This window comes from Crocuta crocuta, unplaced genomic scaffold, assembly GCF_008692635.1.
Source record: "Crocuta crocuta isolate KB4526 unplaced genomic scaffold, BGI_CrCroc_1.0 scaffold811, whole genome shotgun sequence".
Taxonomy (NCBI): domain Eukaryota; kingdom Metazoa; phylum Chordata; class Mammalia; order Carnivora; family Hyaenidae; genus Crocuta; species Crocuta crocuta.
The window spans coordinates 973,218-991,364 of NW_027530352.1; the positions used below are offsets into that span (position 1 = coordinate 973,218).

At 45.8% G+C, this 18,147-nt stretch overlaps 1 protein-coding gene across 1 annotated transcript in view; it reads right to left on the reverse strand.

Annotated features, from left to right (window-relative positions):
* The window catches only part of CARMIL1 (capping protein regulator and myosin 1 linker 1), a 282,219-nt gene that overhangs the window by 14,156 nt on the left and 249,916 nt on the right, over window positions 1–18,147 (reverse strand). The window contains exons 30-31 of the mRNA XM_077765769.1: window positions 13,679–13,745; window positions 13,276–13,472 (exon numbers count right to left, since the gene is read on the reverse strand). Coding sequence (XP_077621895.1) covers window positions 13,276–13,472; window positions 13,679–13,745 — 264 coding nt within the window. The remainder of the gene's footprint in view (window positions 1–13,275; window positions 13,473–13,678; window positions 13,746–18,147) is intronic.

Consider the following 18,147-nt stretch of genomic DNA (forward strand, 5'->3'; position numbering starts at 1 on the left):
AGGGGCCACGTGGACCTCAAGGGGGTACAAGCCTGAGGACCAGAGCCAACATGTGGAGGATGATTGAGCAGAGGGGTGCGTACGCTTTGCGGCTGCACAAGCCAGTCCTTGGTCCTGAGACGTCTGGGTTTCCTGCTGAGAAAACCAGTATTTTTCACCCATTTTTAGTCGCGTATCCCTCGTTATCTCTAGCTGAATGAATACTTCCCAGCTAATGATAAAAGGACCAATGGTGAACAGCGTTGAATCTTATGCTGAAGAGTGCAGAATTCACTCAGTAGGCGATAGGGATCCCACAAAAGAGTGGCACGGCCCAACCTGTATTTTGTTCAGACAATTCTAGAGTAGCATGAAGTTGGGAGAAGCAAGGGATTGTAAGCAGGGGAACTGAATTTTTTTTTAAACATTTATTCATTGTTGAGAGACAGAGACAGAGCGAGAACACGTGGCGGGGGAGAGGGAGCAGGCTCCGGGCTCCGAGCTATCAGCACAGCCCGACGCGGGGCTCCAACTCACCAACAGTGAGATCATGAACTGAGCTGAAGTCGGTCACTTAACCAACTGAGCCCCCCAGGCGCCCCTGTAAGTAGGGGAATCTGTTCAGGAACACAAAAGAGAGATTCCTGTAACAGTCCAGTCTAATCTGGAGGAGATGAGGAGGAAATTAAGGCTTGGAGAAATGAGAGTACCAAGAAAGGAGGTACCTCAGATGATGTTGAAGGTTCTAGGCTGTGTGAATGGGAGCGTGGTTCTAGGGAACAGAGGCCCAGGACCACAGTGGAAGGACATGATGAGTCCAGTTTCTGACAAGCGTCTGAGGTGCTGTGGGGAACGCAGGGCCGGGAGTCCAGCAGACACTCGAAAGCCTGGGTCTTAGGAGAGAAGCCGTAAGGACGTCACCTACCAAGTCAGAACTGGCTTTGAGTGGAACACCCGCAGTGAGCTCAGCAGTGAGTCTGATGTGTGTCTGCAATGGTGGATGAAGTCACTATTTTACACCCACAGGTTGCAGGCCCAAGAAAGCGCGTCTCTTGCCCATTCCTTCCGGCACGAGGACACATTCTCCTGCGGCCGGGATATTGGGGCTGGAGGTCCTGCCACAGAGCGGTGGGGAAGTGGCTTCTGTAATCCTGGTCTGCAAGTGTCAAGTTGCCTCTAGGGCTCTGCAAACACCTGTGCCTGTGTCCTTCCTTTAAAGAAAAGACCAATCATTTGCTTTAGGCAATCATCCACTTCGCTCCCTGGGAAATCTCCTTTATGAAAATGGACGGTGTGTGTGAGTTCATGTTTGTGAACTGCTGAAAGTGCGCAGATAACAGACAATGGACAAAACAACCCCATGAAATGTGGATAAAAACAATTACACTTCTCTGAAGACTGCTTTATACTGGAGCAAGGTTTTGCTGTGTATTCTTATAGAGCAGAGAATCAGCAAAGTTGCAGAATTCAGTGACGGCCTGAAAGCTCAGGAGTAACTTTTGTCATAAAAGATAAAGAAGCACAGAACTTGTTCTTAGCACTTTCCTCTCGGAAAAGAATGGAGAGCGGGATCTCCAGGGTAACAATGGCTGCCTGTGTTTGTACAACAGTTCATAGTTTACATGCATCTCGCACACTATGATTTCATTTCACTGGTACCTTTTGCACTGAAAAGGAAAGATAGTTTTATCGTAGTTTTTGGTCAGTCACAGGAAACAGGGGCTCAGAGGGTGAGGGGGACCCCCAAAGCTCACCTGACTGACGGATGGGCAGGGTAGGAGCCCAGGACATATGGTCCTAAACAGGGCTTCCATCTGGTGCACCCACGCCTCCCCTCCGAGGCTTCCTCACAAATTCCCTTTCCTATTCTGAGAAAAAAAATTTACTTTCTACCAGCGTAAATTTCTCCTCTCATCCTGTTCCTTTCTTCCTGCTTTGAAACAGAATTCGCAGCGAGCACAGAAAGTTCTCTGGGGTCAGGGAGGAGGGACATCAATGGGTTTCGGGGATGGAGGCGCACAGGGCTCAACAAAGTGGTCTGCTCTCCTGCAGGATGAGTGGCTTTCAGGGCTGGACGGACCACCGACATGGGTCCCCACGTTGACCCTGTCAGTTTAGACATGAAGACACTTGTGAGCAGAGAGGTCACGGGCAGCCCAGTATCACTGGGAGATCTTCAATGAGGTGTGGTTTAAAACACATCTGTTAGGATAGGAAGTGGAGACGTCTGCAGCTTATATGAAGAGGGGCACAAAAACCGAACACAAAAAAGAAATACAGTTCGTCAAAACAGTTCGAGGCCAAACACACACGCTGTTTTAGCTCAATTTCTAGCAAAAGGAAAGGAAGGGACATATAGGCATCAGAAGTTCTCTGGATCCCATTTGACTTTGGTCTTTCTATCAAGGAGAATACATTTCAGACTAGATGCTGTAGCACAGGGATGACTGGGTGGCTCGGTGGGTTAAGCGTCCAATTCTTGACTTCAGCGCAGGTCACGGTCTCACGGTTTGTGAGTTTGAGCCCCGCACCGGGTTCTGTGCTGACAGTGCTGAGCCTGCTTGAATTCACTTTCTCCTTTGTCTCTCTGCCTCTCCCTGCCCCCCCCATAAATAAATTTTTTTTTAATTAAAAAAAAAATAGATCTCATACCTTATGTACACCATATCTTCTTTAGACACTCATTTAAAAATAAAATTAAATTTAAAAAAGCAGTAAAAAGTGTAGTGTGGTTTCTGGGGTGGGGGGGGGGAACCACACCATCTCCCCAGGCCAGCTGGAAGAGATGATTGCAACTGCACTCACAGAGGGGCTTCTGCAAATAAAATAGGCCATTCGACTGGCTGCTGGCGGTACTTGAAAAAAATCAAGAAGGTAGATTTTGTGCCTCTGGTGTATGAATCCACGCTAAAAGGACCATTTGTGAATGCTTCGAGGATAAGCCGGTGATTATGAGCACTCATGGCAACTCAGACCACCCTCCGCCAGGATTATGAAGATGAACGCACCACGGGGACACCATGGGTGGTGCGCCTGGGTTCTGACAAGAGCTGTCAACTCTCTCGGAATGTCTCCATAGGCCGGATGGAGAGAGGTGAGCGGGAAGGAGGGACAATTAGCGTATTATTAGTAACTCTGAACACACACGCCCAAAGAGTGCTAATTAGCGAGCTGAACAGTCCTGGAACCTTACATGCATATATTAGGCAGTAAGAAACATGGAGCGGTGAGAGCTAAGCTGTCAAATAAGGAACCCAAAAGACATAAAATGAAGGAAACATAATAAAAATGTAAGGCAAAAATTAACGAACTTAAGAGGACTAATGAAACTAAAAGCTGATTCTTCAAAAAAAAGACGAATAAAAGACAGCCTCGCAAAATTAGGAGAGAAACATTAAATATATCAGAAATGAAGAAACACGGGGCACAGAAACATGATACAGGAGAGATTGAAAAGTTGTTAGAATTCTATAAACAACTACATGAACATTAGAGTAAGTGGACAATATCCTAGAAAAATATCAATGGCCAAAATGGTCTCAAAGAGAATTAGGTAAGCTGATTAGATCTATAACAAAAGAAATCAAATCCCTACAAAAGGAATTCTACATGTAAGGATCACCTCCACATATACAACACATCAGGCCCAGATGGCTTCCCAGGAGAGGAACAGAAAATCTCTATTACATACAAACTGTCCCAGAGAAAAAGAAAGGAGAATTTCCAAACTAATTTTATGAAGATAGTATAATTCCAAAACCCAAAGCAGATGGATGGTCTAAACAAGAATAAGAAAACTACAGATCTCTCTTCTTTATGCACACAGATTAAAAAAAAATCTCAATAAAATATGGTAAACAAAGCCCAGCAGGATATTAAAACAAAGCGAGAATATACACCTGGAACTCATTTAACACTGTATGTTAATTATACTAGGATTAAATTTAAAAAGCAAGAATATCATGATTATTATCAAAAATGGTATAACATTAGAAAGGTCTGTGATTGCAGTTCACCACAATAGCAAAAGAGAAAAATAAATGATCAATTTCCAGAAATGCTGAAGAAAAAGTCAATTAAATTAAAACAATAGTCATTGGAAAAAAAAAAAAGTTAGCAAACAAGGAAGGAAAATTTCTCAACTGATTAAATAGCCGCAGAAACAGCTCTGGGCTTATCCAGTTTGTAGGAGATTCTCTCCTTTACTCAGTGTCAAAACTCTGACTCATCTGGAGCATCAACATGACCAAGTGAAATACATGACCTTCCCAGATGCTCTTGCACCTGAGGTTTGAAATGTGGCTCATTTCTGGACAGCGAGATGTAACAAAAAGTATGCTAGGACTTCTGGGTAAGTTCAGATTTCCTGATGTATGTGCCCCGCCTTCCTCTGTCTGAAATATGGTTATAAATAACAGAAGATTATAGGCCTTGCCTGAGTAAGACCAATAACCAGTCACTGAGATGGTGCAACTATTAAAAAACTCACTCTCACCACTTTTACTCAAGATAGTACGGAAAGTTCTAGCGACAGCAATCAGGCAACAAAAAGAAATAAGACGCATCCAAATTGCTAAGGAAGAAATAAAACTTTCACTCGACATGATACTATGCATAGAAAAATTGCTAAAGACTCCACCAAACAATTAGTAGAACTGATAAATGAATTTGGTAAGTTTGCAGGATACAAAATCAATATACAGAAATCTACTGCATTTCTATATACTAATAATACTGTAGCAGAAAGAAAAAAAACAAAAACAAAAACAAAAAATAAAAATAAAAAAACAATCCCAGGGCGCCTGGGTGGATTTAAGCGGCCAACTTCAGCTCAGATCATGATCTTACTATTCATAGGTTCCAGCCCTGCGTCAGGCTCTGTGCTTCGGCTCAGAGCCTGGAGCCTGCTTCGGATTTTGTGTGTCTCCCTCTCTCCCTGTTCCTCTCCCACTCACGCTCTGTCTCTCTCAAAAATAAACATTAAAACAAAACAACAAAACAAAATCCCATTCACAAATGCATCAAAAAGAATAAAATACCTAGGAATAGACTTAACCATGATGGTGAAAGATCTTTACTCAAAAAACTACAAAACACTGATGAAAAAACTGAAGATGATACCACAAATGGAAAGACAGTCCATGTTCATGGACTGGAAAAACAAATACTGTAGCATGTCCATACTATTCAAAGCAATCTACTGATTTAATGCATTCCCTATGAAAATACCAACAGCATTTTTCTAAACACTGGAACAAATAATACTAAAATTTGTCTGGAAGTGCAAAAACCTCAACTAACCAAAGCAACCTTGAAAAAGAAGAATAGAACTGGAGGTAACGCAATCCCAGATTTCAAGATATACGACAAAGCTGTAATACTCGAAACAGTACTGTACTGGCACAAACACAGACACATAGATCAATGGAACAGAACAGAGAGCCCAGGAATAAACCCACGATTACATGGTCAATTAATCTTCAACAAAGGAGGCAAGAATTCACAATGAGAAAAGGTCTCTTCAACAAACGGTGTCAGGATACCAGGACAGCAACATGCGCAAGACTGAAATGGGACCACTTTCTTACACCAAATACAAAAGTAAACTCAAAATGGACTAAGGACCTGAATGTGAGACTTGAAATCATAAAAATTCTAGAAGAGAGAACAGACAATAATTTCTACGACATTGACTATAGCAACAGTTTTCTAGATATGTCTCCTGAGGCAAGGGAAACAAAAGCAAAAATAAAACTATTGGGACAACATCAAAATAAAAAGCTTCTGCACAGCAAAGGAAACAATCAACAAAACTGAAAGACAACCTACTGAATGGGAGAAGATATTTGTAAACGACACATCCCATAAGGGGTTAGTAACAAAAATATATAAAGAACTTCTACAACTCAACACACACACACACACACACACACACACACACACAATCCCCAAATAATCTAGAAGACATGGACAGACATTTCTCCAAAGAAGACATCCAGATGGCCAAAAGACACATGAATCAATGCCCAACATCACTCATCGTCAAGAAAATGCAAAACAAAACCACCATGGGATATCACCTCACACCAGTCAAGTCAAAAACACAAGAGACAATGAGTGTTGGTGAGGACATGAGTCATGTGCTGCTGGTGGGAAACGTAAACTGGTGCAGTCACTGTGGAGAACAGCACGGAGGTTCCTCAAAAACCTAAAAAAAGAATTATCATACAATCCAGTAATTTCACTATTGGGTATTTACCCAAAGAATATGAAAACCCTAATTCAAAAAGCTATTGCACCCTTAGTTTACTGCAGCATTATTCACAACAGCCAAATTATAGAAGCAGCCCAAGTGTCCATCTTTAAATGAGTGTCTAAAGAAGATATGGTGTACATAAGGTATGGAACATTGCCCAGTCATTGAAAAGAATGAAGTCTTGCCATTTTCAGTGACATGGATGGAGCTAGAGTATATTATGCTAAGTGAAGTTAGTCAGTCAGAAAAAGATAAATACCATATGATTTTACTCATATGTGGAATTTAACAAAACAAACAGAAAAAAGAGACAAACCAAAAAACCAATTCTTAATTAACTATGGAGAACAAACTAATGGTTACCAGAGGGAAGTTGGGGGGTGGGGAAGGAGAGGGGAAATAAATGAAGGAGATTAAGAGCACACGTATCACAAACAGCTCTGAGTAATGTACAAAACTGCCGAACCACTATACTGTACACCTGAAACTAATATAACACCGTATGCTAACTATACGAGAATTATTTTTTTGTGTGTGAATATAATCTGTGGATGAATACATAGAAATACAGTAATTTGAAGGAAGGAGGTGATATGGCCAGATCCTACTAAAAGGATCCTATTTTGTTTTGGGTGCCACCCCACAGCTGATTCAGAAAAGAGTAACAAAGAACCGTAAATAGATTGCAGGCAGTGTCACAGGAGGGACATCAAAAGGGCAGAGGGAATTTAGATCAGTGAGGGGAAGAGCTGGTAATAACACAGACATCTGTAAGTGTGCTGAGGAGAGATTTAAATGACATGAGCCACACCAGATGACAGTAACAAGGCGGCGAGGTTACAATTAGTAAGAGATTTTAGCAACACATAGAAACTAACATGCCAACACCCAGAGCTTTTAGGAAACGGCCACTTCCAAGCGAGGGCACTGTAGACAGAAGGGTCAACTACTGATGACCGTGTAGAGATGAAGTACTTGGTGAGGGGCTGGACAAGAGGTCACTGAAATGCCTTCTAGCCTCGTGATACCGTGATTTGACGCATGTGGGAGACGATGGATTACCCGGGAGTTAGTCCGTTTTGATCAGAGTTAGTTTGTTCGTCCCTGGGCTAAGCAGCGTGGGGCCGCGCCAGAAACTGGGCGAGCGAACGCTGGGTGTCAGGTGGAGAAAAGCCACTGCGTGATACACAGTAACAATTCAGAGCACGATCACGGGCAACTCGGTCACTTGCCCTGGGCACCATTCTCCCTTGCACACTGAGCAGATCCTCTGTAGAATTCCCTCTGGTGGAGATGAAGCTAGTTAGTGGCCACACAGCTAGAACCCGGGAGCCTTCCAGAATCTCATTCTGTGCACTGTTTTCCTCTCTTCCTTCCTTTTCCTTTCTTTCTTCCTTCCTTCCCTCCTTCCTTCTTTTTTTTTGAGAGAGTGAGGGAGGGAGCAGGGGCGGGGCCCAGAGAGAGGGGAACAGAGGACCCAAAGCAGGCTCTGTGCTGACAGCAGGGAGCCAGATATGGGGCTTGAACCCACCCACTGTGAGATCATGAATTGAACCAAAGTCAATGCTTAACCTCTGAGCCCTCCAGGCGCTAGGGAATGCTTTTTTGCCCATGGGGACACCAGGTGAGGGGGGCAGAAGCCGGGCTACCTGGGAGTGGATACGCATGAAGCCCGGGCACCTGCCCGATGGGCGTCACGGTCAGAACGTGGTTCTCAGGCTCACACGCGGGGCAGCCCCTCGGCCACGCGCTGGTTGACGGTATCACCATCACACCGGCCATCAAACCTCCTGTGTGGGAACCTAAGGGCCTCCTGTCATCCTCTGGCTGAGTGGACAGGACTCCAAGGACCAAGGAGCTAGAGCCACAAACGAAAGCAGCCTGTGTCCCTGAATGACCACCGTGGGGTCCCCTGACCAGGCTTGTGCACGTCAGACTATGATATGAGCAAGAGCACAGCCTAGAACAGCAGGAGTCTGGCCTGACCCCCACCCCACAGCAGCCCCCTCTGTTGCCTGGGGTGCCCTCTCATAGGTCCGCGGGCACGCTCTGGTCCTTTGGCAATGGCACTGCCGCCCTTAGTTTGTCCACCGGAAGCTCCCATCCCCAAAGCAGACTTTCTACACGTCATTTCTACGAAGGACATAGTTTTTGAATGTGAATTTTTATAGAATAGCTGGCTTGCTCCTTAATAAAATCAGTAAAAATCCTCCAAATTAGAGTACCTAAGGATAATATGAATCCGTTTCTAGGGACATTCGCCTCTTTCTCCTCCACTATAGTGTCAGGGAAGGGGAACAGGAGATGAAGGGGAAAGCAAAGATTAATACAGTAAAGAGTTAATATTAATAAAATGGGAATACTGGCTTTGAGGAACAATATTTACATTTAATAAAGGCCTGTATACTTTTATTCCATTTATTTCTCACGGCAACTCAATAATGTGGGCAGTCCTGGAATTTTATTTTATTATTTTTAAATGTTTATTTATTTGAGAGACAGAGAGAGAGACAGAATGAGCAGGGAAGGGCAGAAAGAGAGAGAGAAAGAGAAAGAGAGAGAGAGAGAGAGAGAGAAAGAGAGAATGAGCAGGGAAGGGCATAAAGAGAGAGAGGAGAGAGAGAATCCAAGCACACTCCACACTGCCAGCACAGAGCCCGATGTGGGGCTCGAACCCACGAACCATGAGGTTATGACCTGAGCCGAAGTCAAGAGTTGGGCACTGAACCGACTGAGCCCCCCAGGCGCCCCAGTGCTGGTATTTTAGAAGCAAGCTGCCTTCGGCTTAGAAAGATCCCATGTCCAGACACACATTCCCAGGGAGACAGGGACCCCATCAGCTGAGTCTCTCATGTCTGTNCAGAATGAGCAGGGAAGGGCAGAAAGAGAGAGAGGAGAGAGAGAATCCAAGCACACTCCACACTGCCAGCACAGAGCCCGATGTGGGGCTCGAACCCACGAACCATGAGGTTATGACCTGAGCCGAAGTCAAGAGTTGGGCACTGAACCGACTGAGCCCCCCAGGCGCCCCAGTGCTGGTATTTTAGAAGCAAGCTGCCTTCGGCTTAGAAAGATCCCATGTCCAGACACACATTCCCAGGGAGACAGGGACCCCATCAGCTGAGTCTCTCATGTCTGTCGCTCATGACTACACCCCAAGCTTCAATTCTACGGATTAAGCAGCCATGATGTCCTGATTAACCGTTCTTACATACTCATTAATGAAATGACAAAAAGAAAAAAACTGGTATATTTTATCTCTTGTTATTAAAATAGTTTTTTCTTTTTTTCAAGAGGTTCAGTAAAGACTTAAAATGTATAGGTAAAATGTCTAGACCAATTATTCCTAAGATGTCTGGTAGTTTGTAAGAATCGTACTTTGACCGGAGATTAAATTTTTATTCATTTTTTTAAAATAGTTGTCTTCCACTCATATTTACGTAGATACTTATTTGTATATTTTTGGCACAGGAGTCAAAGTTACAACAAAGTAATCCAAGTTTGGACCAGTTGGCATTTCACTTAGCCTTGTGGGCTACCCGAAGCATCCTGGTTCCTGATACACAGTTTCTAAAACCCCTGACGTTTCCTGAGTGATAGAGCTTCTGAGAGCATCTTCTGTTACTTGTACCAAGCCCCTTCCAACCATTTCTGAGTTTACAATAAAAAGCTTGGGGGCCTCCGAGGCAGCTTCAGGTTAAGGGGAAGAGAAACCAACCACACAACAGGACAGCTGGGACTTCTAGCCCTGCCCCTGACCTTGGGGAGGAACGAGGGCCTGGTGACGGAGCTAGTCACCAAGGACCAACGATTTACTCAGTCGTGCCCAAGCCTACTTAATGGATCCTCCGGGACACACGAGGTGTGGGGAGCGGACTTGCCCAGAGAAGGGCTTCCCTCACCTCACCCTACACATCTCATCCGTGTGGCTGTCCCTGAGCTGCGTCCTTTACAATAAACCAGTAATAATAAGTGAAGTGTCTTCTTGAGTTCTGGGAGCCATTCTAGCAAATTATCATACCCAGGGAACGGGGCACGGGACCCTCTCTGGAATTTACCGTCAGTTGGTCAGAGGTACAGATGACACCCTGGCACTGGTGTCGGAAGTGGGGGTGCCCCTGAGCCCTTAACCTGTGGGGTCCAGGCTAACTCAGGGGGTGTCAGAACTGAAGTGAACTGTAGGACACTCAGTTGGTGTCAAGAGTTGAAGAATTAGTTGGGGAAGGGGGCGCAGGGTAGGGGAACCCGCACATTTGGCATCAGAAATGTTAAAAGTAAAAAGAAAAGAGAAAGAAAAGGCACAACTTGGTTCTGAGCATTCTGATACTTAGGAAGGCTCAGGAGGGGCATCAGAGGTCAAGGACAAGTTCTAGAAAAGTTAAAACAGACTGAGGAGAGACTGAGTCTACTCCACCGTAGCAAAACCAAACCAAGATAATAACAGTAAGTGACTGTGGCTACGGAACTCGTGAGGAAGCCAAGCTGTGATCCCCTCACTCTTGGCTGAAAATGGGGCCACTGCACAGAGTCGAGTGACAGGAAGGGACTTTGAAAACTGCAAGTGCTGTGGGATCATAAATCAGTACAGTTTCGCCATGAGCCCAAAGAAAGCAAGGTGCGCCATGTTTCTCATCCACCAAGCCTCTGGGAAGAGGCGAGGTGGGCTTGGACCCACGGCCACAGCCAACTGCTTCAGGACACACCCTGTGCTCCCCGCAGGGCGGTGTGCGAGACCGCGCCTCCCGGCCTTGCTGTGGGCGAAGTGAAAACCTCCACAGCGGGTACAGAGTGCATTTCTCCACGAGCCTCGGTCTCAGCTTTCTCCCTTCCCTTCTGGGCTTTTCAACATGGTCACAACATTCTCCTTCTGTGGTCACAGACTTGATCAGGGAAACACTTCAGCCATCACTGTGCATATAAGTCACACTGCTAATGACCCTCCACATGGAAAGAGCCAAAGAGGAGCTGCTTATCAGTGACCATCTAGACTCCAGCGTGGGGGCGGCCATCTTTTTTCCTCTCTAAGGAGGCCTTACTTAAAAGTAAGTTGGGGGCGCCTGGGTGGTTAAGTGTCCGACTTCGGCCCAGGTCATGATTTCATGGTTCATGAGTTTGAGTCCCTGCGCCGGGCTCTGTGCTGACAGCTCAGAGCCTGGAGCCTGCTTCAGATTCTGTGTCTCCCTCTCTCTCTGCCCCTCCCTGACTTGTACTCTCTCAAAAACAAATAAACATTAAGATATTTAAAAAAGTAAAAATAAAATTTATAAAAGTCTATTCTTCTAAGAATATGTAACCATGTACTAAAAAGGTAAAATCAAGTAAATGAGAAAACAATGCTCTAATGCTGTTTTCTTGGTTTTTTTGAAGCCGTGTCATGCTACGCAGATTCAAAGGAGAGAAATTAATCAACATGACAAGCCAGAACTGGTAGGAATAAATGACGGACCACGTACACAATTTTTGGGACCTTTACCCATCAAGGTCTGCAGTCATCCACGTGGGATCCAGTAAGTACCCATGAGCATCCACCATATTCTAAACCCACACTGAGCACCGAGCAAAAATCCAAGGATAATAAACTACCCGACTTCCTATGTGAAGCTTATAGACGAGGAGGAGAGACTGCTTAGAAAACACTATGACAAGAGCTATAAAAGCAGCTGTAACAGTTGTGAACAGCAGGCACTGGAAGAGCCACGGCCTCCATGGTGGGTTGTTCAGGCTGTGCACTGTGCACACCCAGTCTGTGAGGATGACCTCGCCTGGGGTCCTGTGAGCACAGCCCTATGGAGCACAGAGGTAGAGACTGGGGTCAGGGATGTGAGAGGAAGGCGGGTTCACAGAGAGAGCCGCTCCCAGGTTTGAACGTGCTGAGCCTGAGGACACTGGAGTTCAGGACGCAGGTGAGCCTAGAGCAGAGCAGACTGGGCAGGGGTCAGCCGCAGACTGTAACCCCAGATTCGGCCCACATGGCCCAGGCAGCCAGCAACACACTCCAAGGTGTCACCGGACGGGTGGTGGAAAAGAAGCCCAGGGGCGCCTGGGTGGCTTGGTTGGGCGACTGACTTCGGCTCAGGTCATGATCTCACGGTTCGTGGGTTCGAGCCCTGCGTCAGGCCTTGTGCTGACAGCTCAGAGCCTGGAGCCTGTTTCAGATTCTGTGTCTCCCTCTCTCTCTGCCCCTCCCCTACTCATGTTCTGTCTCTGTCTCAAAAATAAATAAACTATATAAAAATTAAAAAAAAAAAAAAAAGAAGCCTGGGCAACTCCGAGGCCCACGGAAGCGGAGTTTTCTATGTCCACTAACCGCTGAGACACTGCGGAAGGGGATAGGTCAGGAGAGACGGGGAGGCCGCAGAGGCAGGTGGGGACAGAGCAGGCATCCTGCAGGATCGCGGGGGGAGGGGGATGGCGAGAGAGGCGCGGGGCGCCAACCCTTCCCAGAAGCCTGACTGGAACAGAGAGGGAAGGCGTGAACCAGAGAGGGGCGCGGGTCAGAGCTACGTGAGGGTCGCGCAGCACAACCCATCCCACCCTCCCCTGCAGGGGACCTGGGGTGGGGGCTCCGCACGGCCCTGTAAACCCCGCCTCGATCCCTGGGCTTTGCAGGTTATCAGGAGCAGAGGCAGTTGCGGCCAGAGGGGCAGAGGTGTGCACCCCGAGTCACACGCAGGCAACCTGCAGCTCATCCCAGGTCTTTGGGGCTTTACACCGCCGCGCTGCCCTCCCCCCCACCCGACTCAGACGTTACACGTTCCAGGATGGAACCCACTGAGCTCACGCACGGGGTTGCTACTTTTCCAAGGATTTCCTCCCAGGGAACCTCCACTCCGAGGCCTTGGGAACTTTACCGCATGATCTTTTCCAGAACTGCTAAGCGGCCAGCAGAGATACGGCTTGGATGCCGTGCGGAGGGTCTGCTCCCTGCGCTACAAGGTTCCGTGCTGTGCCTGGCACCTGGGCCTCTCTCCGGGGGTCCCCCTGGGTCGGGAGCACTGCCCTGGGTGTCTGGACGGGTGGGGGGGACTCAGGGCACCTACCGCCGCCTGGGTGGGCTGCTGCTTCTTGTTCCGCTTTGGCCTTAACTTGGTGAAGTGCTCCAGTTTCTTGCCTTCTTCAGAGGGCAGCTCAGCGATCAGCCCCGAGCTGCGCTTCTCCTGCCTGGCGCACGGGAAGGGCGGGTCCTCGATGTGAATTGGCACCTCTTCCAGAGCTTTGTCCAGATCAAACTCCATCTCTGAAATAAAGCAGAGCCCCAGGCCGCAGCTCAGTGCCTCTGTATGTAAAGGGAATGTCAGGCCTATCACCCGAGAGCACACAGGCACCCACAAACCACCGAAGTCTCCTTCTTAGCATTTGCTCCCATAGAGCATCCCTGGGAAACAGCCCCGAGCGGCCCCAGGTTCCCGCTGAGGGTGCTTCACGGATACAGAAGTAACTCACCGAAGGCCCTGGAAACAGGCCGCAGCATCCGGCTATGGATACTCTTCCGTTTGGACTTGGGCGTCATCTAGCAATGAAACAAAGGAAGCACTGAGGCAGCCGCACAAAATTCACCTCCCAAACTTCAGTAACATTTCAGGAGGGGCGGGGCTGAAGCAGCATCTGGGATCAAATGTGGAAACTCAGTATTTGGTTCCCTTCTTTCCAGGATGGCTCGTCACATGTGACAGCCTCCCTGTGAAGACTGAACCCACACATTTCTAAATGTTTACAATGTTCTCAGCTGATACAGCCTACTTCTTCCTTCTCCCCTCCTCCCCCACCACCCCCAGGCTTCATCAGTTACACTGTATTTACATGGTGGAAAGGGACAGTGAATGGTACAGGATGTAATTCCAAGTTGCACATGAGGATATTAAAATGGACATAAAAAATACAATTAAAAATGGTAAAAATCACTTGCTACAAATTGAAACTGCAATTGTTCACTGCTCATGACCATGGTCACAACTGCCAAGGCAGCACTGAACTCTTTGCCACCTTGATGATTCAAGTACTGTAACTGTTTCGTTTCCCACTTCTGCCACCAAGATTTTGACCTTCATATTATGGGCAAAGACTAACCAGGAACAAGTTGCCATGGTTCAGAAGTCTGTGTCTGCTGTCACTTCTCGGTAATAGTCTTTCATCCTGTTAGTCTTTAAAAAAAAAAAAAACGGGACCAACATCCAAACCACCAAAACTTAAGCACTGGTGACGACTGTTGATTACATAAAGCTAAGCCCTAAGGAAGGCAGTAGCTTCTCCTTCAATAGGACCACCATGAAGGCAGGAGGCAGCTCTGTCCTCACTTCTCAAATCTGAAGTTTCTTCCTTCAGAGTCACAGAGATGGCAAAGGCCACCATTCAAAGTGTCATTAGGAACAGCACCAGGGACAGACCCCTCATGAGGCTGGCCCGGCACCCCTCCTAACCACACCCTTCGTAATCGATATACAGATGAATGGATGTTAGGGATGATTTAATCAGTTTGATCCTGGACACTAGTCTTTGTGTAAAGTAAGAGATAACAGAACTTACTTTGTAGTCTTTCATTTAATAGAGTGTCGTCTAAGGCTTTCTCAAAGAGCAGCCACAAGGTTGACCAACTCTCTTTGGTTCAAAGAATGAATTGACTCATAGTGACCTTTAAAACAAACAACTTCACAGTTCTAACAGTTTTATGCCAGCTTTAGTAATGACATCCTTTTGCTAGTATTTATTGTTGAGAGAAAAGGGAGAAAAAGGATGAACAATTACACTCAAAGCCAGACTGGTCTTCCTGAAGTACACTGTGAAAGCTTGCTGATTTGGTTCTTCTGAGGTTTTGTTAAAGGCGGACAATCTCAGGAATATCTACTTACAAAGAAAGGGTCAACCAAGGCACCTGGAAAGGGAGTCAGCGTCCAGGCTGATTGTGGCTGGGAGAACTGTCCTTGTGGCTGACTGAGATAGGGAGCGGGCGGACTGGTCCATTCATAAGGGCAACCTCTAAGAATAATTAATTCTCAGGAGAGCCAAACTACCAAAATACATGCGATGTTTAATGAAACAAATGTCTTTAGTATTCCCTCCACTTTGCATACAACCATGATAGGTAAAAGGGTCAGGAAGCAGCTTGGGCTATAATTTCCAGCCAATTAATTTGGACAGCCACAAATAAGAAAGAGGTTTAAAAACGCATGGAATGATGATGTCTTCCAACATTTTTTCCTGTGACTCTTGATTTTATAGAAAAAGTGTGTATGGGCAAAAATAATCTGGCTCAAGCTTTCCTCTTTAACCTTTGTAACAGATACCAAATGTGTGTAAAACATTTAACAATAATGAAATTTCAAATATATTACAATTTTAAATATACAAAGAGGAATGCCTAGAGAGAGAATTATATATAAAAGAATACATCTACTATATAACATTTATAAATAATACAAAAGGCAGGTAGAAAGAGACACATTTACACACTGATGCCTCTCTGTAAACCTGACTTTGCAGACACATTGAGGAGTGAACAGAACACTCAGGGTTTCTGACAGCTGCCATCCACCAAACGGAGACTAGTTGGCTCTGCTCGGTTTGACTCTCTAATGCCTCAGAGCCTTCCTTCATCTCATATGCTCGTTACAGCTGCATTTCAGATACAAGTCTGTCACTGTACTGGACACATCTGTTACTTCTGAAGTTTGCCACGTTTGGACTGGGACAATGGGCTTTTGCTAAGATAGTCAGGACTCGAAATCAGGCGGGTTTCTACAGTTGGTGTTAAGAATCCAACCTGATTTTAGACATTCCTATCGATGGATGAACTGTTTCATGACTTCTTTCTCATGGTTTACGTATAACAACAAAGAGGGGGGAAAATCAGCAAATTTCATTTCTCTCTCATTTTTTTTCTTTTCCTTAGAATTTCTTCTTCCTTAATAGTTTTATAGAAAAAAAATGAACTTGCTCACTCTTTAGTGGCTCAGTCCTATGATCTTACTACATATACATCACGAGCTAGCAGGAACATAAGAGCGAGCTATGATTATGTGCCCAAGTATATATTTAGGAACAAATATTCCAAGTTGTTCCAGAAATCTGGTCTATATGCACCCCTGTCTTCCCCTTCTCACGCCTGCTGATTAGAGGAGTTGCATCCTAGGAAAAAATATCTAGCTTTACTTCCTCATTAGAACTGTTAAAGCTCCTGTACCAAAATGAAAGGGTTAGTTTTCTCAGACTGTTTGTTTGGTCTTGGTTTCCTGCCCTGGACATTTGTCAATGTGTAAGCATTTCCTGGGAGGGGAAATCACACAGTGCCTCTCAGAGTGCCTCTCAGATGAAGAGGGTTTAGCAACAGAAGCAGGTGAGGCGTGCAGACCAAACGGACTCGTCATAAATCGATTCGTCATTAGCACTGTCCACTATTTAAGCCTAGATGAAATGCCTTTACCGTTGAAGATACACTTTGCGAGCCATAAGTGCTTTTCACTATTCGTGTACTCAGGAAACGTGAGGAACAGTGTGTTAAAGCCTTTAAAATGTAACGTTAGAAGGAGAGCCCTAAACACAACCTTCCGCATCCTGACATCACCAAAGCCCCACCGTGGCAGACAGTGTGAACGAAACGCATGGCCCTATTCTACAGCAATCTGAAGGGAGCACAATGTCTATGCTGCTCAGAATCTTACTCGTTTGATCCAGTTTCTAGGATGGAATTCAAAGTACTCTCGTGTAGTTCAAGCGCTCTGTCTACTGTACCACCTGGTAAGGGCTACTGTTTGAGCCTGACAACACATATTTTTTCCTGTTCAACTCACTCTTAACCTATAATTCCTAGACATGTTTTTCTAAAATGAGAGTTCAATTGTTCCTATCCCACCAAAATAGGACGGAGAAGTTTCCTTGTTCGTTTTCCCAAGTTTGTACAAAGAATAAACAACAAACTCTCATGTCAAGCTCAAGAATCCCTAAGTACTTTTCTTTCCCCTGAGGTTAAAACAAACAAACAAGAAACAAAATAGAAACCTGTTTGGTTAGGGGCGCCTGGGTGGCTCAGTCGGCTGAGCGTCCTACTTCAGCTCAGGTCATGATCTCACAGCTCATGACTTAAGCCCCACATTGGGCTCTGTGCTGACAGCTCAGAGCCTGAAGCCTGCTTCAGATTCTGTGTCTCCCTCTCTCTCTATGCCCTCCCCACTCACACTCTGTCTCTGTCTCTCTCTCTCAAAAATAAACATTAAAAAATTATATACATATATATATATATAACCCTATTTGTTAAAAAAAAAAAAAACGTTGGGAAAAAAAATTAGAAAAATTCTTCTAATACAAAAAGGAAATCATGCCAAGTTTCTACAGCCCTGGGAAACAAGAATCAGAGGGGGAAAAAGAAAACCTTAAGGACTCATGTCTTTTTTTTTTTTTTAACATGAATGGAAAAAGCGCTTTTCCCCTCTTGAAGGCTGGTACCCTCTGCATCAGCACCCCGTGCTTGCTTGTAGACACAGCTAGGATGCTTTACATTCGTCGCCTGCTTTGCTAGCTGAAGCGCCTTGTGAAATGCAATCTTGCCTCCAAATTGCTGCCTGTTTCATGAGCATCCCCAGCCGGAGGACGACACTTGTCTCCTGGGAGACCAGCCGGGCAGCACAAGCCGATGGGACACGGGACTATAAACAAGCACAGCCACAAGCTGCAGAGCCGCCCAGAATACTTACACTTGTACAGCAGAGAGTCTCCATGCAGCACAAAGGAAGGAAAGAAATATGAATGGAAGAGAGATAAAGCAACAGCATTACAAGAAAAGGGGAGGGAGGGACATGGGTCACAAACAAACAGAAAATCTCCATAAAAAGCCGTCATAGCAAAGGAAAAAGGCAAGAATGAGGCCAAGGTATATAACGGGGTGAAGGCGTACATCCCAGCTCTTTAAAAGCAGAAGCACG